Here is a 19,037-nt window from a genome sequence, read left to right on the forward strand (position 1 = left end):
GTTTAACGACCCAGCTAGTGCATCCAGCGGTTTTTAATATCAAATTGGGCTTCAGGCCTCCAACCTACCGCGGTCGGATTAGCTTGCAACCCCTCTCCTTTTTTTGCTCCTGTAACAGCACTCGAACTGTCAGATTTCGTCCTCAGAGCTACTTACAGCTTGGCTTCATTCGAGCTCTCGTAACTCCTGGAATTTGAGGCACCATTTTTCATTTATTGGCACAGAGTCAATTCTAGTAGGAGACCAAAAAGGTAGAAAACAAATTTCGTTGGCCATTTGTTCTTTCGTTTATTTTCACTGCAGAGCCATTCTCCCGAACTACCTTCTGCTCAATATGAGCGCTATCGACAACTAGTAGCGGTAGCATAAAAAACAAAAAGCCCATACCAGCAAAGTTTAACAAAGAAAATTGAATTAAAGACAATTTAACTTATCAGAACCAAGTACACTATAAATTCAATTGAATCCCAATGGACTTAATCAAGGAAGATAAAACTTACATGGATAAGGTTTAAAACCACCTAACTTTATTATGTAGAACGTTCACTGTTTAACTTGCAAATACTCGCAACATTACGTGAGGCGATATTAACTACGATTTTAATTGTATTGTATCACATGGCTACTTGCCACACCTGTTTATCGGTGCAACCCCCACGATACACTCAACAGTACCGGGGCTATAAGCCCCACGATTAGAGTGGAAATTCTATTCCATTGGGAACCACCGACGCCTGTGTAAACGCACTAACGTCATCGGCTTTATTGTTAGGCGGCTGTCGTAGTAGCAATTGAAAAAGCATTTGTCCAATGCCCTTTGCATTGTCCCCCTTTTCCACACACCCTATACTTCCTTCATTCGCTTTCTCCCAATTTGAACGCCCTAAGTACCGTAACTGATTTAAAATATTCGTCTCTTCTTTCAACAGTTACCGCCACTGCTAGCTTACAGCAAAATTAGAAGCACCGCCTTGAATGGAGAATAGCTTTGTTTTCAGGAGCTAGAGGTAATGACTGAAGTCGCAATGAGGCTGCTGAAGAAAGTAGCGGAATTGATTGGCTTGGGGAGCGTGCCAGCAGGAAAGATCTCTTGGTAAGCAAGGGTAATTCACAACCATCCTTGAGCATGAAAGGTTTCTCAGTTGTCTAGGGCGCGTCCTTTCCTATCCCTGACGCCCGTCGTCCGACCAACGTAATTAGAGAAGTTCACTCAAAGCATCGATGGCGCATGACGTACTTTCCTATCACTGTCCTTGTCGCCATATAGACAAGCTCGGTGCGGTGTCCGAAGACGACAACCGACTTTAGTGTTCATTATAAAAAAAGATCTATATTAAAGGAACTAGTTTGCATCGATCATGCATTGTTATATAACCGCGAAATGGAAATTGCCCGTTTATACCTTCAAATAAATCGCTCTAGTAAAGGAAGCGTCCTGTTGTCGAACAGCAAAATGGAATTGGGTGTTGCAATGACCTATTGAGTGCTCGTGTCTATCGCCTATCATTTATGCGTAAAGCGGGCATGCTACCGATACAAACGTGATGATAGCGAGGCATGGCAAGCAGTGCGTATGCCATAGGAGCATACTTATTGAACAACTATAAGTTTTAAGAGGAAGATTTGATCCTGTCGTACTCCATGGAAATCAGCGCCGATTGAAACAGAGGCGAAAAAGACAAAATATTATAATACTATTCGATATTCCACAGGTAAACATATTTGTACGGGTGTTACCACTTTGTTCTTTTGCCATTTACAACATGAAATAACAGCGACACCCACCCCGTTCATGTCCGGTCTTTTGCAACAAGCACAATGATGTATTGGACATCAATAAAGCTTAGATTTATATCAGAGACCAAACTCAACCTAGATAGCTGCTTACATTATTTCGGTCATATTTGAGTATTCATGTTATTTTGTCCTCCTCGTCGTTGCGCTGTTTTCTAGATACGCTTGCAGCAGCTCCATTCGTCCTGAACCTGGCGCACGGACGCGACCATTCTCAAAGGACTGACACTATCGTTGAACAGAACACGCACGTTTTTGTCAGGGGGTTCGCATACGCTTTACCCAACTGGCATGCGGCAATTGTCAATTCCCATTTTCCGGAATTGGGAAGAACGTCTGTTCATCCATCAGCATGACGAAAACATCGACAGTCCCCTTCTATTATAATTCAATTTAACTCAGGAGATATTTTTACTAGCATGTAACCTTGAGCTGCTGAGCCTGCATTGATAAATACTCGTTTAAGTAGCACACATACAGTAATCAGCCTAACTTCATGAGAACTAAACAAGAACGACCTGCAGTAGTGACGACAAAAACACCATGGTTTATAAGCTAGCCTGCTCCTAGGATATATCTCCTATAAACGAAAATCCTTTATGCTTGCGGCGCTTACTAGGAGTCGAAGACACTGAAAGATTTCGAGATGAGACAGAAATAAAGTCGTTTAGTTACGTTAACATTTTTTCACATACCTCGCGCCGTTTCAGTCAGTAGGTAATTATGAAACAGGTAAAAAATACCGCACTATAGCATAATGGCGGCAGAATATCAATATTCACCGTATAATAACGTCACCGCTACAAAAAGAGCATCTAAGCATCTGCCTATATTTGGCTAGCCGTAGCATGAAGACGCCATTAGGCCATCTGAAAGCCGTAACGAGCCTTGCCAAAGAAGGATACTGCCGTTAGTTGCCCTCACAGTGACGTATTGTTATGTTGCTGTAGTGCACGCGCACCTGACGGCTACCTATGGATCTACTTGAAACAAGCAATGAATTGCACGGAGTGCCCACTCGTACGGTAGGATGAGAAGTCATTCGCAAGAGATGTACGTAATGAAAATCGATGGGCAACGCCGTAACTGTATGAGTCAATGGACCGTTTAGTCTTTCGGATCTATTATGCATGCGCATGATATCAAGTTATGAGGCCTAGCCCTTTCAACTCGCACAAGAGCTCTATCTACAGCGAAAGCTGGCAGATACGAATGTCGCCGTAAATCACGAAACCGGACCTTGGTAGGTTATTATGTTTCCATTGTATTTTTGAAAAATCCTTTTTCAATCGATAGGAATCGTACATAGTACTGTTTTCCTATTAGCTGTCATTAAAGTCCTATGGCGATATTACGCTTGTTACACTTAGATTAACTTTTCTATTTACACAAATTGTGTATAACTTATGTGTCTGTTGTTGAAATCAGGGATCAGAGCTCCGAAGCATGGAGTCGATTATTATATTGAGCTGACAGTTCGAAATTGAAAACTAAATAACATCGAGTCATTGCTCACGAATACGCTACATTATGAGACATCAACGACCGCTGAATGCTATACAAACGTGATCTACGCTGTCAGAAGACGCAAATCGTAAAAATTGCATGCTCGTAGCAAATCGTTCCCACTTGGCCGCACGCCCTAGAGAATCTATAGCTCCAGAAGACCCCATATCGCCTGATCTCAGCAAAACTTCAATCTAAAAAATAGGCCAAAGCTTACAGCGCAACAAAGACGAATTTGCATTATTGCCAATTTCCCATTCAACTAGACCGGACAGATAGAAAGTAGCTCTGCTAAAACCGGCAATCTTTACCTTTAGTGGGTATGGCTCCAACTTCAACTAAGCATTTCCTTTTTCTCTGTGTGATCGACCATTGCATCCGCGATTTTAACGTGGAACTAGAGCAGTATCTTTTCTTGGGACAAAATGGGCGATCCTTGTCCCTCTTTGGTGGAGAAATTAACAGTGTAATATAGCGATATTGTAAGCAACATTCGTGACGCAGTAGAATTTCCTTAGAATAAACACATGCTTGCACGGCGTTAGAAACATTGGCGTCCTATTGCTATTTTACTGGTTACAGCATTGTACATACTCAATAATGGTCCTCGATTTGTAACACTTTCATAGTAGATTTTACTCCATATGAGTGAGGTACGAAAACAGAACCCTTTTTAAAGCGATGACAAGCAAGTCTGTCGGGTTACAGATATACCGAGGCTAGAACCAACAAACATAGAAGAAAAATTATGTATGATGTATCGTAAACAAGAAGCCGACTCCGGTGCCTATAATATTTCGATACTCTGTCCTACAGCGCGACTATTGTTTCGAGCCATAAGATGGATAGGTCTGCTTTATTGGACATATATTTTTCAGTGAACTAAGCTTTCGTTAGTGCGGCTACGCATCTGGGCGCAGCATATATTGAGCAGTTGTGCGTTCTAATCGAGGAGCGTTCGCTTCCCACGCACATGGGCATTTTTAGCGACTCAGAGAAAACAGTCGCTTTCCGTTCCATTCGAGAGCTTCTATAGCTCTCGTGCTTTCCTTTCCTTTTCCCATGAGTGCGTGAGCCTTTAACAAAAAATAGGGTATCAACTATTGTACCAAGCTTGTACATAGTCGACGCTGCTAGTGACATCTGTATTTTCCACGAACACGTAAACGAGGCAGACGAGTGAATACTCGACGCGACACAAAAGCTATCATACGATACCAAAGGCGCAATGAAGCCGGCAGCCAGTTGATGATATTTAAGAGACAATTATGAATATGTGATACTCCGCGTCTTCATAGAAACTTTGGAATGGCAATCGTATCATTGAATTGGTCAGGTCACTATGTTACATGAAACAACCGAAACGTTCCCTATAGGCATCGTCTGCACCCTAGACATTCGAACTGCGCAATGCTACGTGACAATATGCGAAACACATATTTTCGACTCAGTGGGTATGGACGATAGTACCGGTGCAAACACCAACGTACAGAAATGTCTTTAATTTACGTAGAGTTCATGTGTAGCTTACAATTAAACCTCGTACTGGCATTGGATGAAGCGCTCGTAACCTCGTTTGTGCTTACCGATCAGAAGTACGCTGGGACGCAATACGCCGCCTAGCTTGCTATGGATCCTGCCCGCCGAGAGAGTCAATTATGATTTTAGGTAGCTGTTACCAGCGTTGGTAATACTGCTGATTAGGTATTCATTCACTTTTAGAATTCAAAGTTTTAGATTTCTTCCAGAGTAGTTATTATATTTTGTTTTTATGGTTGATATTATAGAATATACAAACCGATAGCAGAATAATGCACTCAGCTTTTATTTGAGAACTCGAATAAACGTTGTCGCTTTTCACAAAATTTGAAGCTTTTGGCGTGTCCCCAAGCTAGAAATTCTAACTCTAGAGAGCACTAACCGTATCGAAGGGGCAATGTGTGCCCCCAAAGGACAGGTCGAAGTCCATAAACTCCAAACGAATCCGTTGGCCCTTTGTACCGATGAATCTGAAATAGGGTCACGCGTATACAATCACTGGAAATTCAACAATTGGTACAAAAAACAATCTTCTCTAGCCAGACTTCCATCTTTCCGAGTTTTTGAGACCTTCGACCAAGAGTTAGTTCTCAATATTTTAATACAAGAAACACTTAGGATAAAGCTTCTAACGCATATTAGTACGATTGTACCGTTAGTTTTCCATGACTGCAAATGTATGCTAAGTAAATGTTCAAAAAAAGCAAACGAAGCTACATTGCTAGTTGCAGTATAGCATACCCTTAAGTCATCTACATCGACACACAACTGTTTCCTTTCATGGGGTTACACTTACCTGTATTGACAGTCGAGATTTTTGGGGTACACCCCGGGATAAGTAGGCGAATAAAAGTCGCCCTCGCGCCTTTGCGTTCCATAGATATTAAACGAGCAAATCGCCGATGGCGATGTCGGGGTGCCCACAATAAAACGAGCTGTAAGAAACAAAAAACAAAACAGATTGTGTTCGCATTGAACGATTGCTGACTTCTCGTACGTTTCATTCAGCTTCTCCATACAATGCTCCAACTAACTCGAGCAATCGGTGTCGCGTTATTTAGATTTTTCTGTGAAATATCACAGTTATAATTTCTTGAACCCGGCCAACCATTCCTAGTAATATCTATATACATCTTGATCCTCATAATTTAAAGTCCCCAACAACAATTTTGATCAAAGGTTAGCGTTAGTCAATTTAGTTGACGGACTTGTGAAACAGCCCAGGAGAATGAGCCCGAAATGGCAAGAGGGCAACACAAGCTCCGGAAGAAAGTTTCGAAAAGGTCTCTACTAGAAAAAGTTTCTATCGAGATGTCTGTCCGGGGGTTTCGTTCGGTCTACGGTGATTGGAGCCCTCCGGACCGTAACTTTGCATGTTGCCGCTACACATGACACACTTTGGTGGAAAAACGCCGACCCTTACAGTTACTTTCATGGCCGAAATAAACTTTTTTTCATTAGAGTTAGAGTATAATGCTTTGCCCCTATCGATCGCTGCGTAAAAGCTTATATCCGGAGAAACGATTTATTTATCAAGAAGACGTCGATGAAAGCGAGTTGTCACAAACGTCTGGGATTTGTGCTTACACGGAACACACAGTACAGTTGTAAAAGCAAAAATTATGCAGATTTTACCTATTACACAGCGGTTGTACTTTCGTTGAGGGACCAAATGCGTGAACATTCGCTATTCGTGGTAACTAGCTCCATTCATTGTAGCATTTAAAGGCCATCTTTTTTTTCGTTAAAGCTCAACATTAAAAAAAGAATCGAGTTTGTGCCCACTTGTTTTAACGGCGTTTTCTACTGATGCGCGAGCATTCATTCGTTCGTTGACACAGATTGACCTACAGGGCAGGGCCTTGGTCAGATCGCTACCACTGTCGCCGCAGGATCGGATCACTAAATAGAACGTTAACTCTGCAAACTGGCACACAATTCTTTAAGCTTGTTTCGAGCTAAGATCTTTCCAACTTGAAGCTCCAAGTAGCGCTCGGCTCGGCTTGACCGGCTCTTTACCCCCTTCCCCCGCGCCTTTCCAATAGGGCTGGTGTAGGTTTCGGGAGGGATCGCCTCAGTAACACGCGAATAGACGTACGAAAAGCCACTATGAAACAAGCGCTGTTGAGGACATAAACACAAACAACGATTAAGAAGCTCTCTGTCTATAAAGTACAAAGTACTGGTTTCTCAAAGACCGGATTGTCGGCCTAGTTAACTGGATAAGAAACTACGCTACTGGATAGGAAACTAGATACCGAACGTCCGCGGCTGCATGCAGTTCGCGGTTAGCAATGATGAAGCGTTTCGAGGCATGCATACAGGTAGGCTTCGGAAGAGTACGTTTTACACAGCAATTGATAGTTGCCGTTGTAAACAAGATGTACGTCATCGTCACGTTTCGAGGCGTCGCTTCAAAAGGAAATCATGGACACAGCACAAACTGCAGGAATTGGCAGATTGTATATGACAGTAAAATGGCCGAGTGCGTCAACTCTTACATAAACGACCTATCAAAATAGGCCTAGTAACGTCAGCATCAAGGGGATAGGAATTATTGTTAATTTAGCTTTTGCAGTGGTTTCCACTCGATGTTCCGAGGCCATCTTTTGGTCCTAAAAAATAAGCTAATTTTATCCCAATTAATCTTACGTTCATATTAAAGTTTTACCGTTCTACGAGCTCGCTGTCGAATGATTCACTACAGTAACGCTAAATAAGTGTTGCAATAAGGAAAAAAATAAGACGAATATTGATAAGCTCTAGGATAATCAATAGAAATAATCCGGGCCTATAAACAGAACCGCAGTGATCTCTGTGCCATTTAGACAGGCATGCCAAAAGATTGCTGGGAATATTTATTTTTTGCAAAAACTAATCTGAGCTAGTTTTGTTACCAATCGCTAACAGCTTTGATCTGACTTTGTCACCATGAGGCATTCATTATACAAGCAGCCTCCTACATTGTCAACGGTGTGATTGGAAGCAAAACGAAAAATTTCTGCTAAGTGCTAGCCACTAATATAAGGTACTCGATACGCTCGTCCCACGTGATACAAATAACAACAAATTGTACATCTCTGAGTACGTGGTACGTATAGTGAATAGAGCCATTCTATCAGTGCTAGAACGAATTCTGCTTTGTGAACGGACCGTTTAAGAATTCCCTGTATTAAATACTTGTTAAACCTGTCATCTGATATTTACGTCAGCTCATACTTATAGAATTGTAACGCGTTGATAAATATACATTCTATTTTAATCCATGACTTTTTACTTCATGATTCGGTCGGATCCTTTTTGTCAGTCACTGCATATTAAAAGCAGTTGGATCGACAAATCGTGCGGATGGCACGGTGCGTGGTCCCGCAATGACAAATAGCAATATCTGCTGAAGGGCTGATAGATTCGAATCTGTAAATTAAATGTTATGGATTAATCCGGAGCTCTTTGGTTTAAGAGAAAAGTTCCTAAGGTTCCAACGCCCTGATTATCTAATAAAAGGCTTTTGCTGGATCACATCGTTGAATCAGTGCGTCGTCCATCGGATTCGCCGTCCACAAAACAGAGTGTATGCCCATCTGAATACACCAATCATTATGTCGAAGACAGCTAGAACACGTCCTTAACGAGGGCATCGCCTTCTTTACCGCCTCTTATCTGTAGCAAGAGAAAAATCTATATTAAGCCAGCTAGCAACTCGAGGTTCAGGTAGACGCTATCTAGCAGTCGACGATGCCAACGTAAGTCTGCACCGCTCAGCATCCAAATCACTGGCTTATGACTCAATATTGATGGCTTTTGCTATGAATAAAGCGACCTAGACAATGTCGCTGGTATGAAATGTTTCCCGGTGGGTGATTGTCGATTCTGATTGCTATTGAAGAGATATGCATCTGTACTCCATTGTTTTTGTTTACTTCGGAAGACGTCATTTCTCAACGGTTTTCCAATTAATTTCACATAGAAAAGGTTCATACTGATAAAGATTTACGTCCTTTCAGCTATAAACCCGATATCTTTAAACGCGTTATGTCTCGTTAAGCGTAGAATTTTTTTTTTGTTCAACATGAAGCGTTTATGTAGCAAACGTCGAAATGCAGAACCTTAACCGTCATCTTAGGCTAGCTGTTCTATCTCTATCTATAATTGGTTAATGGGTTGTTCCGGTTTCCACAAATCAGTCCACCCGACTGTGCAGCGTCTGTGGCTAAAACGGATTGCAAAACGTTTACTTTCTCAAAGCTTCTCAGCTAATACGCCTTAAATGCTGTAGCTCAGATATCGAATTATCCCCTTATGTTGCAACTGTCTAGTTCGATCTGTATCTCATTCGTATATGTATGCATGTAACGGTGCTAGCAATGGGGATCCTTAGCTAAGAGATGCACACGCTGTGAGCTGACCTAAACCGCAAAAGCTTTGTAAACCTAGAAGTGAGGCTAGGTGTGGAAAACAACGAACAAACTACTAGCATACGGTAAAAAAAGGTAAGCTTATGCGCCTTATACAAATATGACACGGGTGGGTCTGCGTATACAGGTGAGCTTTTTTACAGGCTCCTGCACGGTCTGGGGAAGTGGCAGTACCTGCGACAACGACGAATCAATGACGAAGCTTCGTCATCTGCTGTCCTAATGGTCTAAGAAGGGAACGGAACACTTCTTCGCCAGACCGTTTTTCTTTCTACCCGCTTGCCAGCGCAATGCCTCTGTTAGCACGAATATAAGCCGTCGCTTGAGCCTCGGTGGCTGACGTTCTATTGTAGCGACATTTTTTATACAAATGGGACTAGTGGGGCACGATCTAATCGGGGAAGGAAGCAAAGATTCATCGTACGACTGAAGTGAACGCCCGTGAGAAAAACACGACGACAACGACGAGAGCGAGCACGAACATTAGGAGTGACAATCCAGCGAGAACAACGATAAACGGGAATAGAGGGGCTTCCATCTCCTTAGTCATTGCTTGTCTCCTGTAAAAAGGTATATACATATACTACGTCCTGTAAAATGAAAGTAAAAATGGATTCCTTAAGGAGCGCCGGCCTCAGAACCTTCTTGCTCGCATTTCTATCCAGCTTGATTTCGGTCATTCTAATGTATAGGCTATCGCCGGGTGTTTACCTTGAAGTCATGATCGGTCAGGTTGAAAATCCGGTGCAACACTGGACTGCCATGTCGCGAGCTTGGGCAGCTAATTGCAAGCCGGTCAGTCGCAAGATGAGATGATAAGAGTAATAATGGGAGCAGTCGCCTGGTAGTTTCGTTAGAGAAAGAGCAAAAAAGAAAGCGTAGTCTGAAAGGGATTTTGCGTAAAACAGGAGCGCAGAAACAAACAATGGAGATTCAGACGGCTTAAACATGGCTTTGTGCAACGATGCCCTGGTCCACTCCCTTCTTTTCGTCTCTGCCTTGGCATTTACCGCTCGTCTGCGGGGACTCTACAATGGCTGTTGTTACGTTTTCCAATTACTTAATTTTTCCTCATTGTTTACATCCGTCGCACTAAACCGTGGGAATAAAGGCACTAGGAATGACTAGGAGAAGTCAGGCAGGTCACCAAGCTATCTGTGCTTGGTGAGCTGCCTGACTTTTCAATGTGTCGCTATTACATATATCCGTAGTAAACACGATACTGTGGTCTTTATTTTTTTAAAAAGTATGCTTCGATCGCGACTGCAGTTAGTATAGGCTGTACGTATGCCTTTTGTCAGTCGCGGCGAAAACTTGAATTCTGTTTAAATAGAAGAATAAAATGAACAGATTGAGCTAAATGATCAAATTATAGTTTAACGGATATTGAGCCTTCGAATGGAATAGCAACTTCTAAGCGTGTAATGTTCGCTATTCCTGTACCTTTTAGGTAACTAGGATCCCGAAAAAAACCGTCAAAGCTTATTTGCTTTAATTTTCTAAACAATGGAAAAAAAACCCGCTTGCCCCGAGTAAGCCATAGATATGTGCTCGTACAGGAAATTTCATTCTAGTAGATTCTATTATCACAGTGAGCCTTGGACGGAGGTTCCATCTAATATTTTCGCTAATTTTTCGCAACAAGGGATTAAGAGATCGTCTCAGCAGTTCGGCTTGTTTCGCTAATCCTAATATTTACCTCGAAATCCTTTCAAACTTGCTTATTCGTTGCTATAAAAAAACCCATTTGACAATATCGACACTGCGAGATACACGAAGCACAAGATATCCAGATCTACTAAGGAAACTGCCATTTTACCGTTAAGGTCTTTGACCCAATGCTTTGTCGAGTTGCATGAAATCTGGCATTAGGAAGTTCGTTTTTTTTTTTGTGGACCGATATTCCCACTGATAGTAAAGTGCACTACATAGGTTTTTGCTTCGCGATTATAAGATTAATATTGCCAGTCCATTTAGGATATTTTTTTTTGTTGATTTCTTGACTAAACGAAACCTGTGGAGAGCCAAATCTAAAAAGAAGAAATAGCGTCTTTTTGATATTCATACAGCTTCTCTTGTATGCTCCTTATAATGTCTCTTTAGGCTGATCTTTAGGTTTAATGACGGTAAATTTTGCAGGAATTTCCCGGTAGGATGCCCGTATGTGGCTCAAATCTCTTTTCAACCGGTCGTTGGCATACCTATCCACGGGGTTCTCATCTAGTTAGGCTTCTACTAAATATTGATATACCTCACTGAACCAAGATACCCCGATCTTTTCTTCTACAGGACTGCAACTATATCTATCTTAAATTACCAATTCTACCTTAAACATGCTATTTTAGCTAAATTTATTTGTGTTCTAAATTCTAAAGAAACATCTAATAGTCCAGAATTATTCTAATATTTTAAAGCTACACTTCTCTAAATTCATATTTTCACTGCGTAACTAATTTTGCTTAGGAGCGATGCAGTGGACTTCATAAAAAATATGTGTCAGTAATAATCGATTTTAATTATACTTTTGAAAAATAACCAAGAATTTTAGTTTTTTTTTTTTTACCAGGCTCAAAGTCAAAAACTCGTCAATATCAAAACGCCATTCGATTAGGATTTAATATTATATATAGAATAATTTTGTGTCGACGCGACGCGCCAAGCATGAAATATGCCAATGTTTACTTCTTTTCAAAATCCATGTCACCTTAACTGAATTGAAAGTCAATTGATACTAGCTGGAACGCTATTATCAAAGTAAACTAGCTTCTATGAAGTAAAATGCCCCAGGGCATTTTCAGCGGTTCATACAACATTGTCTTGCATACAGCTAGGGTGACACTCGGATACCAACCCTTAATGAACACTATGCCTGTTTATCAGAAGCTGTATCAGAAACTGATCCATGTAATGAAGCAAGGCATAACTTAGTGCATCTATAGAAGCTTACGATTTTTCATTGAGATATAAAAACAATTTGGCCTCGGGGCTCTGTTCTGAAATATTCCTTGAAGCCATGTGTTTAGCGTAAGAGATTAAGGTTCACGAATGAGTTTGTGTAGAGATACCTCTTTAGAGCTCGAGCAGAATACGTGAATCTAAAGATACCTGCGTGAAGGGCAATTGGAGACAATGCTGGTGAGATATTGAACGTTTTAAGGTAATTTTAAAACAATATTACTATGTACGGGCTACTTTGACTGACGACCTTCTGCAATTTTTCTGCTAACTCCACAGTTCCATCATTGTAGAACTATGGTTTATCAAATATCTTCTTGTAATCTTGTTAACTGTTAATTTGGAAAATTCGGATCAACAGTTCTGCTAGGCGGCAGCGACATAATCTGCAATCCCTTCAAATGATATATCCAAATAATAGCAATAATCCTAATATCCGAATATATAGCATTACTTTTTTTTGGCGTCTACTATAACAACAAGTGCCTTTTGCGTCAAAATATCCAAAACGAAAGCGACAAGGCCACACTTGGCCCGTTTTTCCCGATTACACACCCTGGCCATAAATGAAACACTTTTTTTTATAGACCTAGATGGTATATGTACATATATCAATTCCATCAATCAAAATCCTGTCTCTTCTTTTTAATTACATGTTTTTTAACAGAACTTGCTTTTGCTACTTTTAAAAGTGTCAACTATATATGTCTGGTATATGTCAACTACACAGTTGACACATGAGCGATACGACTCTACAAATGGTGATTCTACGACGTTAGTGCCCTTTTTTTTATAGGAAGGGTCATCTTGGTAAGCAAGGCCGTTAAAACTCACAAGCATTGATGAACTCGTACGTTCCGCGGAACACGTTGACAGTGTCGTTAGGGAAATCGGTGTAGAAGCTGATGACTAGTGTCCTGGTTAAGTTACCATCGTGTATGCCATCATAAGTGACAGTTAGCCGTCCGTCGAAAGCGTAATCAAACAACAACAACGACGTTTATACTATTAGAACACAGAAATTATGAAGATGTACTATATGGCTACATAAATCATTGATCTATACATTTGATTTGACTTGGCGCGCCAGATATTCTCTTGCCGTTGAAAAAAGTTACTTTTATGATTAGGAACTACATAGATGTAGTGGCTTTAGATATGGCACAAAGGGTCTATTTAGAACAGAAAGGAAACGGTCGAATTTTACCTGTAAACGGATATCCTCCGTCGGGGGTAGATTCTTCCGCAAAAGCGTCCACCGAACGGCGAGCTGATCAGCTCAGCCGATGGGTCCTGCACCTCACTATAAATGTCGATGTACTCGTGGTTACATCTGTAATTGATAACGAAAACCATTTCCTTCATTCGTTTACTAGCGTTAAACGTGAACAACAACACCGAAGTAGTGCATTCCGAGTGGAATAAGGCTGGAATATCGGCAAATTCTTATACTGTCGAAGGCGACGTACGAAACTTCGGAAGCCAGGTAATTTGTGCTGGGATAGTTTCGTTCAAAATGAATACTAGACACATAGCCTGCCAATGGGGAATGGAACAAGTAGATGAAAAGTAGCCATGTCATTTAGGTTTGCAGCATGTAGCAAAGAAAAAAAGGTAACCCATAAAAATCTAAACCTAAAGGTCATCTATGGAAACAGCATCATCGAAGGTTTATACCGAAATGTATTGATTTCGGCCTCTTCATCTACACAAATTCATTTTCACAAAATTAGGTACCACAAAATCTGTTCCATCTTCTGAAATCTAGAAACAGCTCAGGATCAGGTTTCGAAGTGTATTCAGGTTCACTCCTTCCGCGGAGTCTGGGCCTTTAGTATATGATAACTATGGGTTCTTTAGAAAGGTAGAAAAGCCTATCGTTTTGACCTTGCAAAAAGGATGAAGCAAACGGCATATGAGACAGTGTTCTCTCAATATATCTGAGTTTCTTCGAAAAAAAGATCTCCGACCATTGGAAAGTTCGACATTGAATTTGTAGATTTGTACTTAACAACGCTGGCTGTAGCAAAATACGCTACATGCCGCATATAGGGAAAGCTCGTTTCAGGCGCCGTGTTTCGAATTTGGTAAACCTATGCTTTGGTATCTTTCCTAACACGGATACTGTTTTGCGTCACTGTTGCCCTTTTAGGAGTTGCCACTTATCAATATTGTACGCTGCCCGCATCGATTGGTCAGCCACAGGGCTAGGCCTTTTGTCTATTCGGAACGGTTTAGTCTTATATTATCCAACTGGGCATAAATTTGTACATAGTTCTAACGTAAAATAACTAAACCAAGAATGGAAAGAACCATGGAATCTTGTTACCAGTGCAAGGGTGTTTTAAGCGTGGCTATAAGCCCGCTAATGCTATATGGCCAAACTTGTTTCTACCATACACCTGAAGCTTTCTAAAGTGTACGCTCATCTAGGACAGGTTACCACGTCAGCTTTGACACATGTTACAGCACAGCGTCCGTGATAAATTTTCAAAATGAAGGCTCACGGTGATTAGATTTAACCCAATGTAACAATGGTTTATCTAGAGATTTCGAAGCCCCCCTGCATAAATCCCATACCTTAGCCAGCTATAAAACTCCTCTGCTTTAGGCGTTAAGTAACTCGAACACCAGGCTGAAATAAGTATCGACTCGCGTCGTGAATACGTAACTAATAGAGTTTAGTGATACGGACAATGTAAGAGCGGGTTGATCAACGTAAACCATGAGATCTGCAACGAATTACTATTGCTATGGGTAACCCCCATTGTCGTTCGCTTTTTCTGGGATAGCCTTCGCGGGTATGAATTTCTCTGTAGAAGTGCTAAAAAAGGAAAGAGTTTTCTATTATCTATACTCCGATGGCGTTTAGGCCGATGTCAATCCTACACACTTTTTATTCTCTCGTATATTTTTCTATATTTTGTTGCATATATCCAGATGTATATGTCTCATATCAGTTCGTAAGTTCCATAAGAAAATTGTGGTGACAGACATGCGACAGGGCGAATGAAAAGAGATAAGTTTCAAAGTGTTTGGTAGACCCTTGAAATTCCTTCTTTTGGATGATGGCCGATTGTTGATAAAATGTTTCCCCGCGATTCAGCTGTTACATTTGACCACTTCGTTTGTCAAAGCCTGCCTCTATACCAGTGCCACAAATCGAATCTGCTGCTATCGTATCGGTCAAATTTGTGACTGACTTTACCACTGAGTGGGCCTGCAGGTACTTTATCGATTGGTATGAGCTGCAGGCAATATGCAAATCACGAACTCTTGTTTTTTTTGCATACAGCAATCTAAGTGTGCGATTTGACCAGATCCATAAAAAGTTTCATACTTTAGTCTTTTTTTTTGCTGGTAAATTAAAAACTAAAACTTCGCGAAGAAACTAGATTCATTGTAACTACGAAGATATGAAAGAAGAGCGGCTACGGTTCCTCATACAACATGCCCGCTATGACCGATAATAACAACATATGGAAATTAAGCAAAATCAGCTTTGCTTTTGTTGAAAAAGCACTTCGGATACCAGAATTCGGTGAAATTGCATCGTCTGAACAATATGTTCTAGACTTTTCTTTGTAGTCGACGTATTTCAACCAATAATCCTACTCCTTTTTTTGGAATTCACATAAGATTCTCCTATTCAAGCTGCAACATGTAAAGGCTTTCAGTGGTTTTTTTTTTTAATATATATATAAATCTAGGTATGACAGGCGCAAATAGATTCGGCTTGCAACACTAACTGGACATATGAGCAGCTTCTGATAAATTACGAAAGAGGGCGCTGCGCCAGGAAGCGGTCGGTGCGTCTCGCTACCTTCTAGATAAAATTGAAAGTAATCAGATTCACGGATGGTACCGTCGGCTGGTTCATAGAACATTACACTGAACCCAACCAGCCAGCCAGCCAGCCAGCCAGCCAGCCAGCAAAAGTAAATTATAGAACAATAAACAAGTCATTATAGACGAGGCATGGCTAAACTTTTATCGCTAGCTGTTAAGGTAGCAGGCAAAAAAATAGCGACGCTGTAAAAAGAAGTTGAGTTTGATGAGGTGCCAAATAGGTTCGGCCGTAAGGTGATGATACTTTCTTATAATGGACCTCAAAGACATCTGTTGCTGAAACAGTCAATGCAGACTTTTATCTCGAATAGTTCATTAAAGGACTTATGAATCGTCTATACAGCAATCCGAAGCACGCAGTCTAACTACCTGATGATAACGCCAGGCCTCATCGCAATGCCTCAATTAGTTTCTTGATTGCGTAAACGAATACCCAACGTTGGCTTTAACTCACTTATGCTTTCGACCAAGGTTTATACGATCACGGAGCTTTGTATGCCCTAATATCGACAACCGGTAGGTAAGGATATATATATATATGTATGTAGATTGTTTTTTTCACTTCCAGTTATGGGGTTACTTTAAGTTGATTAAGAAGTTGTGTTTTCTTTTTGATGAGTTATCACTTACTCGGGCGGCGAACCCCTAACCCGGAAAGTAGTAAATGTTACGTCCACCCGTTCTCCTGGCTGCGCGATGAATGTATAAATGCATTGGCGCGCCCTGCTACCTAAACCTCCAGAGCCTGCACCGCCTACGCTATTTGATCCACCTGAAATGAACACATCAACGAATGATTCCAATTACTGAGAGTGGCACTTTTTCTCTCACCAGTGCCGTTTTTTTTTTGGATATAAAAAAAAAGTTATTATCTTTAGTAGAATCTTAATTGAACTATAGATATTAAGAAAAAAAAACCGTTTATGAAATAAGAAAATAAAGAGACACTGGCTATTATGACAACTAACTTATGCCAGGAAGAAAACTAAGGGAGTAATCATTCAATCGACCGGTGTTTCACTGCAATCTCTAAAAGTAAAAATTTACGCTCGAACAAGCACAACAAATAGATGCCGTTGCGACTGTTAAATAAAGCTGAAAAATATCAATTCCTTTCTGATTTATAAACGAAGTGGCTTAAACAAAAACTTCAAGTTCAAATGAAAGTTTATCTCTCTTTTAAATTGTAGATCACTTAGTCTAATAGGAACTAACAACAAACGAAAACAGTATTCCCGTAAGCTAGCCCAACGTTCATTCTATTAGTTTTGACTGAACGAATAACAAATGGCCGAACCTTGGTGTTTTTCTTGTATTTTATTCAAACTATGAGCATATGCATACAAGGTTCTAAATGCGTTTATCCCTTTAACAATCAGCTTTAATAACCCCTTTAATATCATCAGACTGACTATTGTTTGAATCGTGCCAACGTCAATATGACATAGCTAGCAAGCAATAAGAGACACATTATTAAAGAGAAAATCTATTATTACGGATAGTTTTACTTCTGCGACCTGACTCAATTAGATGGAAGCAGCTTTTCATTCCTTTATTTATTTATTTTTTTATTTTTTTTAGGGTTTTCAGATTCTGCTAAAGAACGCGGCAGTACGAGCTTATCTACCCTTCAAGCGTAATTAACAATACAACGTACCGTTGGTGCTAGTGGGTATCGTCGGCCCGCTACTTATAATGTCCATGTGCGGGGCGGAAAAGGTGCCATTACGTGCGCCCTCCGGAGTCGAAATGAACATGCGGTCACACTCTGCAAATAGAGATAGGGCCAAACAATGAGAAAGAAACATATTTAACAAAGTTAATATTAATATAATCATCATGTATATATACACAGGGCTATAGGACAGCGTATTACATCTGCTTATCCTTACCACTCTAGCCAACAATGAGACTTTGCCACCCAAGGATTTGACACTTTTAAAATTTTCTTCTTTTTCAATTCATTTAGCCACGGGTCTCTGTGGTTTAATTGTAAGATTCTAGCGAAAACAGGCGATCTTTATCAGCTAGAAAATTACAGTCTATACGCTTCTATCTTTGTAAGATTCGATCACGGGGAAATCTCACTATGACGAACAACTACAATTTATCATAATCGATTATCAATGACCCGATATAATTTCCACCATATAATACGCAGTCAAATATGTAATTTGTTTGATAAGAAACTTCTCGGTAGATACTGCTATACAGGCGGCTAGCTATACGTTAACGTGTGAATTCTACGCTAGTATCTGCAATATGTAAACATTGTTACGGATAGATGTTTTGCACGGCGAGTCGGGACGACGAGCACCGGAAACAGTGGGCGACCTTTCCATGAAAATGGGCCGCATTCAACACGTACGACGAGCTTTGAGGAAAGGGCTCATGTAAGATATTGATCACATTCGCGATATTCTAAGTCCCGATCAGCCTTTGATGGTATCGTTGGCCGAGCTAGTCGAAGGTAGATCGGTTAGAATGAGTATTACGTAGCAGCGTGAGGCGAGTGTACAACTCGAGCCACCTATCCTCAGGTTTTCAAAGGCCACTTTTCTAGTTTGCAATCTGCCACTCCCCCTCACTGCATCAATGTGGGATTTCCAAGCTACTGATATAGGGCAACAAAACTATGAACCTTTCATTGGTACTGTGAAAACAAGACCTGCTTAGAGTAGCTAGACCAAGATACGGATACAATAGCGGGTCGGCTGGGTATCGCGGGAAATAACAGCATTAAATTTATACGACACGTGAGCCAAAAAGACACCTCGATATTGTCGTGAATTTCAACAAAGCACGGTTTTGGTGAGCTAATACCAATCGAATACTTTCCACGCAACATACTGAAACCACTGTGTGACACTTAAGGACATTATAGGAAGACGTGTAAAGTTCGCCTAGAAAAAGAAAACAGATTCCTCTAAGCATTGTCTTGACTGAAAGTTCGTAGTGAAAAGCACGTAGATAACTACG

At 40.8% G+C, this 19,037-nt stretch overlaps 1 protein-coding gene across 4 annotated transcripts in view; it reads right to left on the minus strand.

Annotated features, from left to right (window-relative positions):
* Positions 1-18,546, minus strand: part of LOC111263840 (suppressor of lurcher protein 1) — a 36,333-nt gene extending 17,787 nt beyond the window's left edge. For 3 of the 4 annotated variants that reach the window (XM_086969839.1, XM_086969836.1, XM_022839273.2), the window contains exons 1-7: positions 18,337-18,546; positions 17,716-17,826; positions 16,689-16,830; positions 13,417-13,542; positions 13,044-13,126; positions 5,636-5,774; positions 5,222-5,309 (exon numbers count right to left, since the gene is read on the minus strand). In XM_086969839.1, the coding sequence (XP_086825965.1) occupies positions 5,222-5,309; positions 5,636-5,774; positions 13,044-13,126; positions 13,417-13,542; positions 16,689-16,830; positions 17,716-17,826; positions 18,337-18,415 (768 nt within the window). In that variant the 5' untranslated portion in view covers positions 18,416-18,546. The other variant, XM_022839282.2, reaches the window with a different exon arrangement.
* Positions 18,547-19,037: the final 491 nt, after the last annotated feature.

Source organism: Varroa jacobsoni, unplaced genomic scaffold, assembly GCF_002532875.2.
Source record: "Varroa jacobsoni isolate VJ856 unplaced genomic scaffold, vjacob_1.0 scaffold_87, whole genome shotgun sequence".
Classification (NCBI taxonomy): Eukaryota; Metazoa; Arthropoda; class Arachnida; order Mesostigmata; family Varroidae; genus Varroa; species Varroa jacobsoni.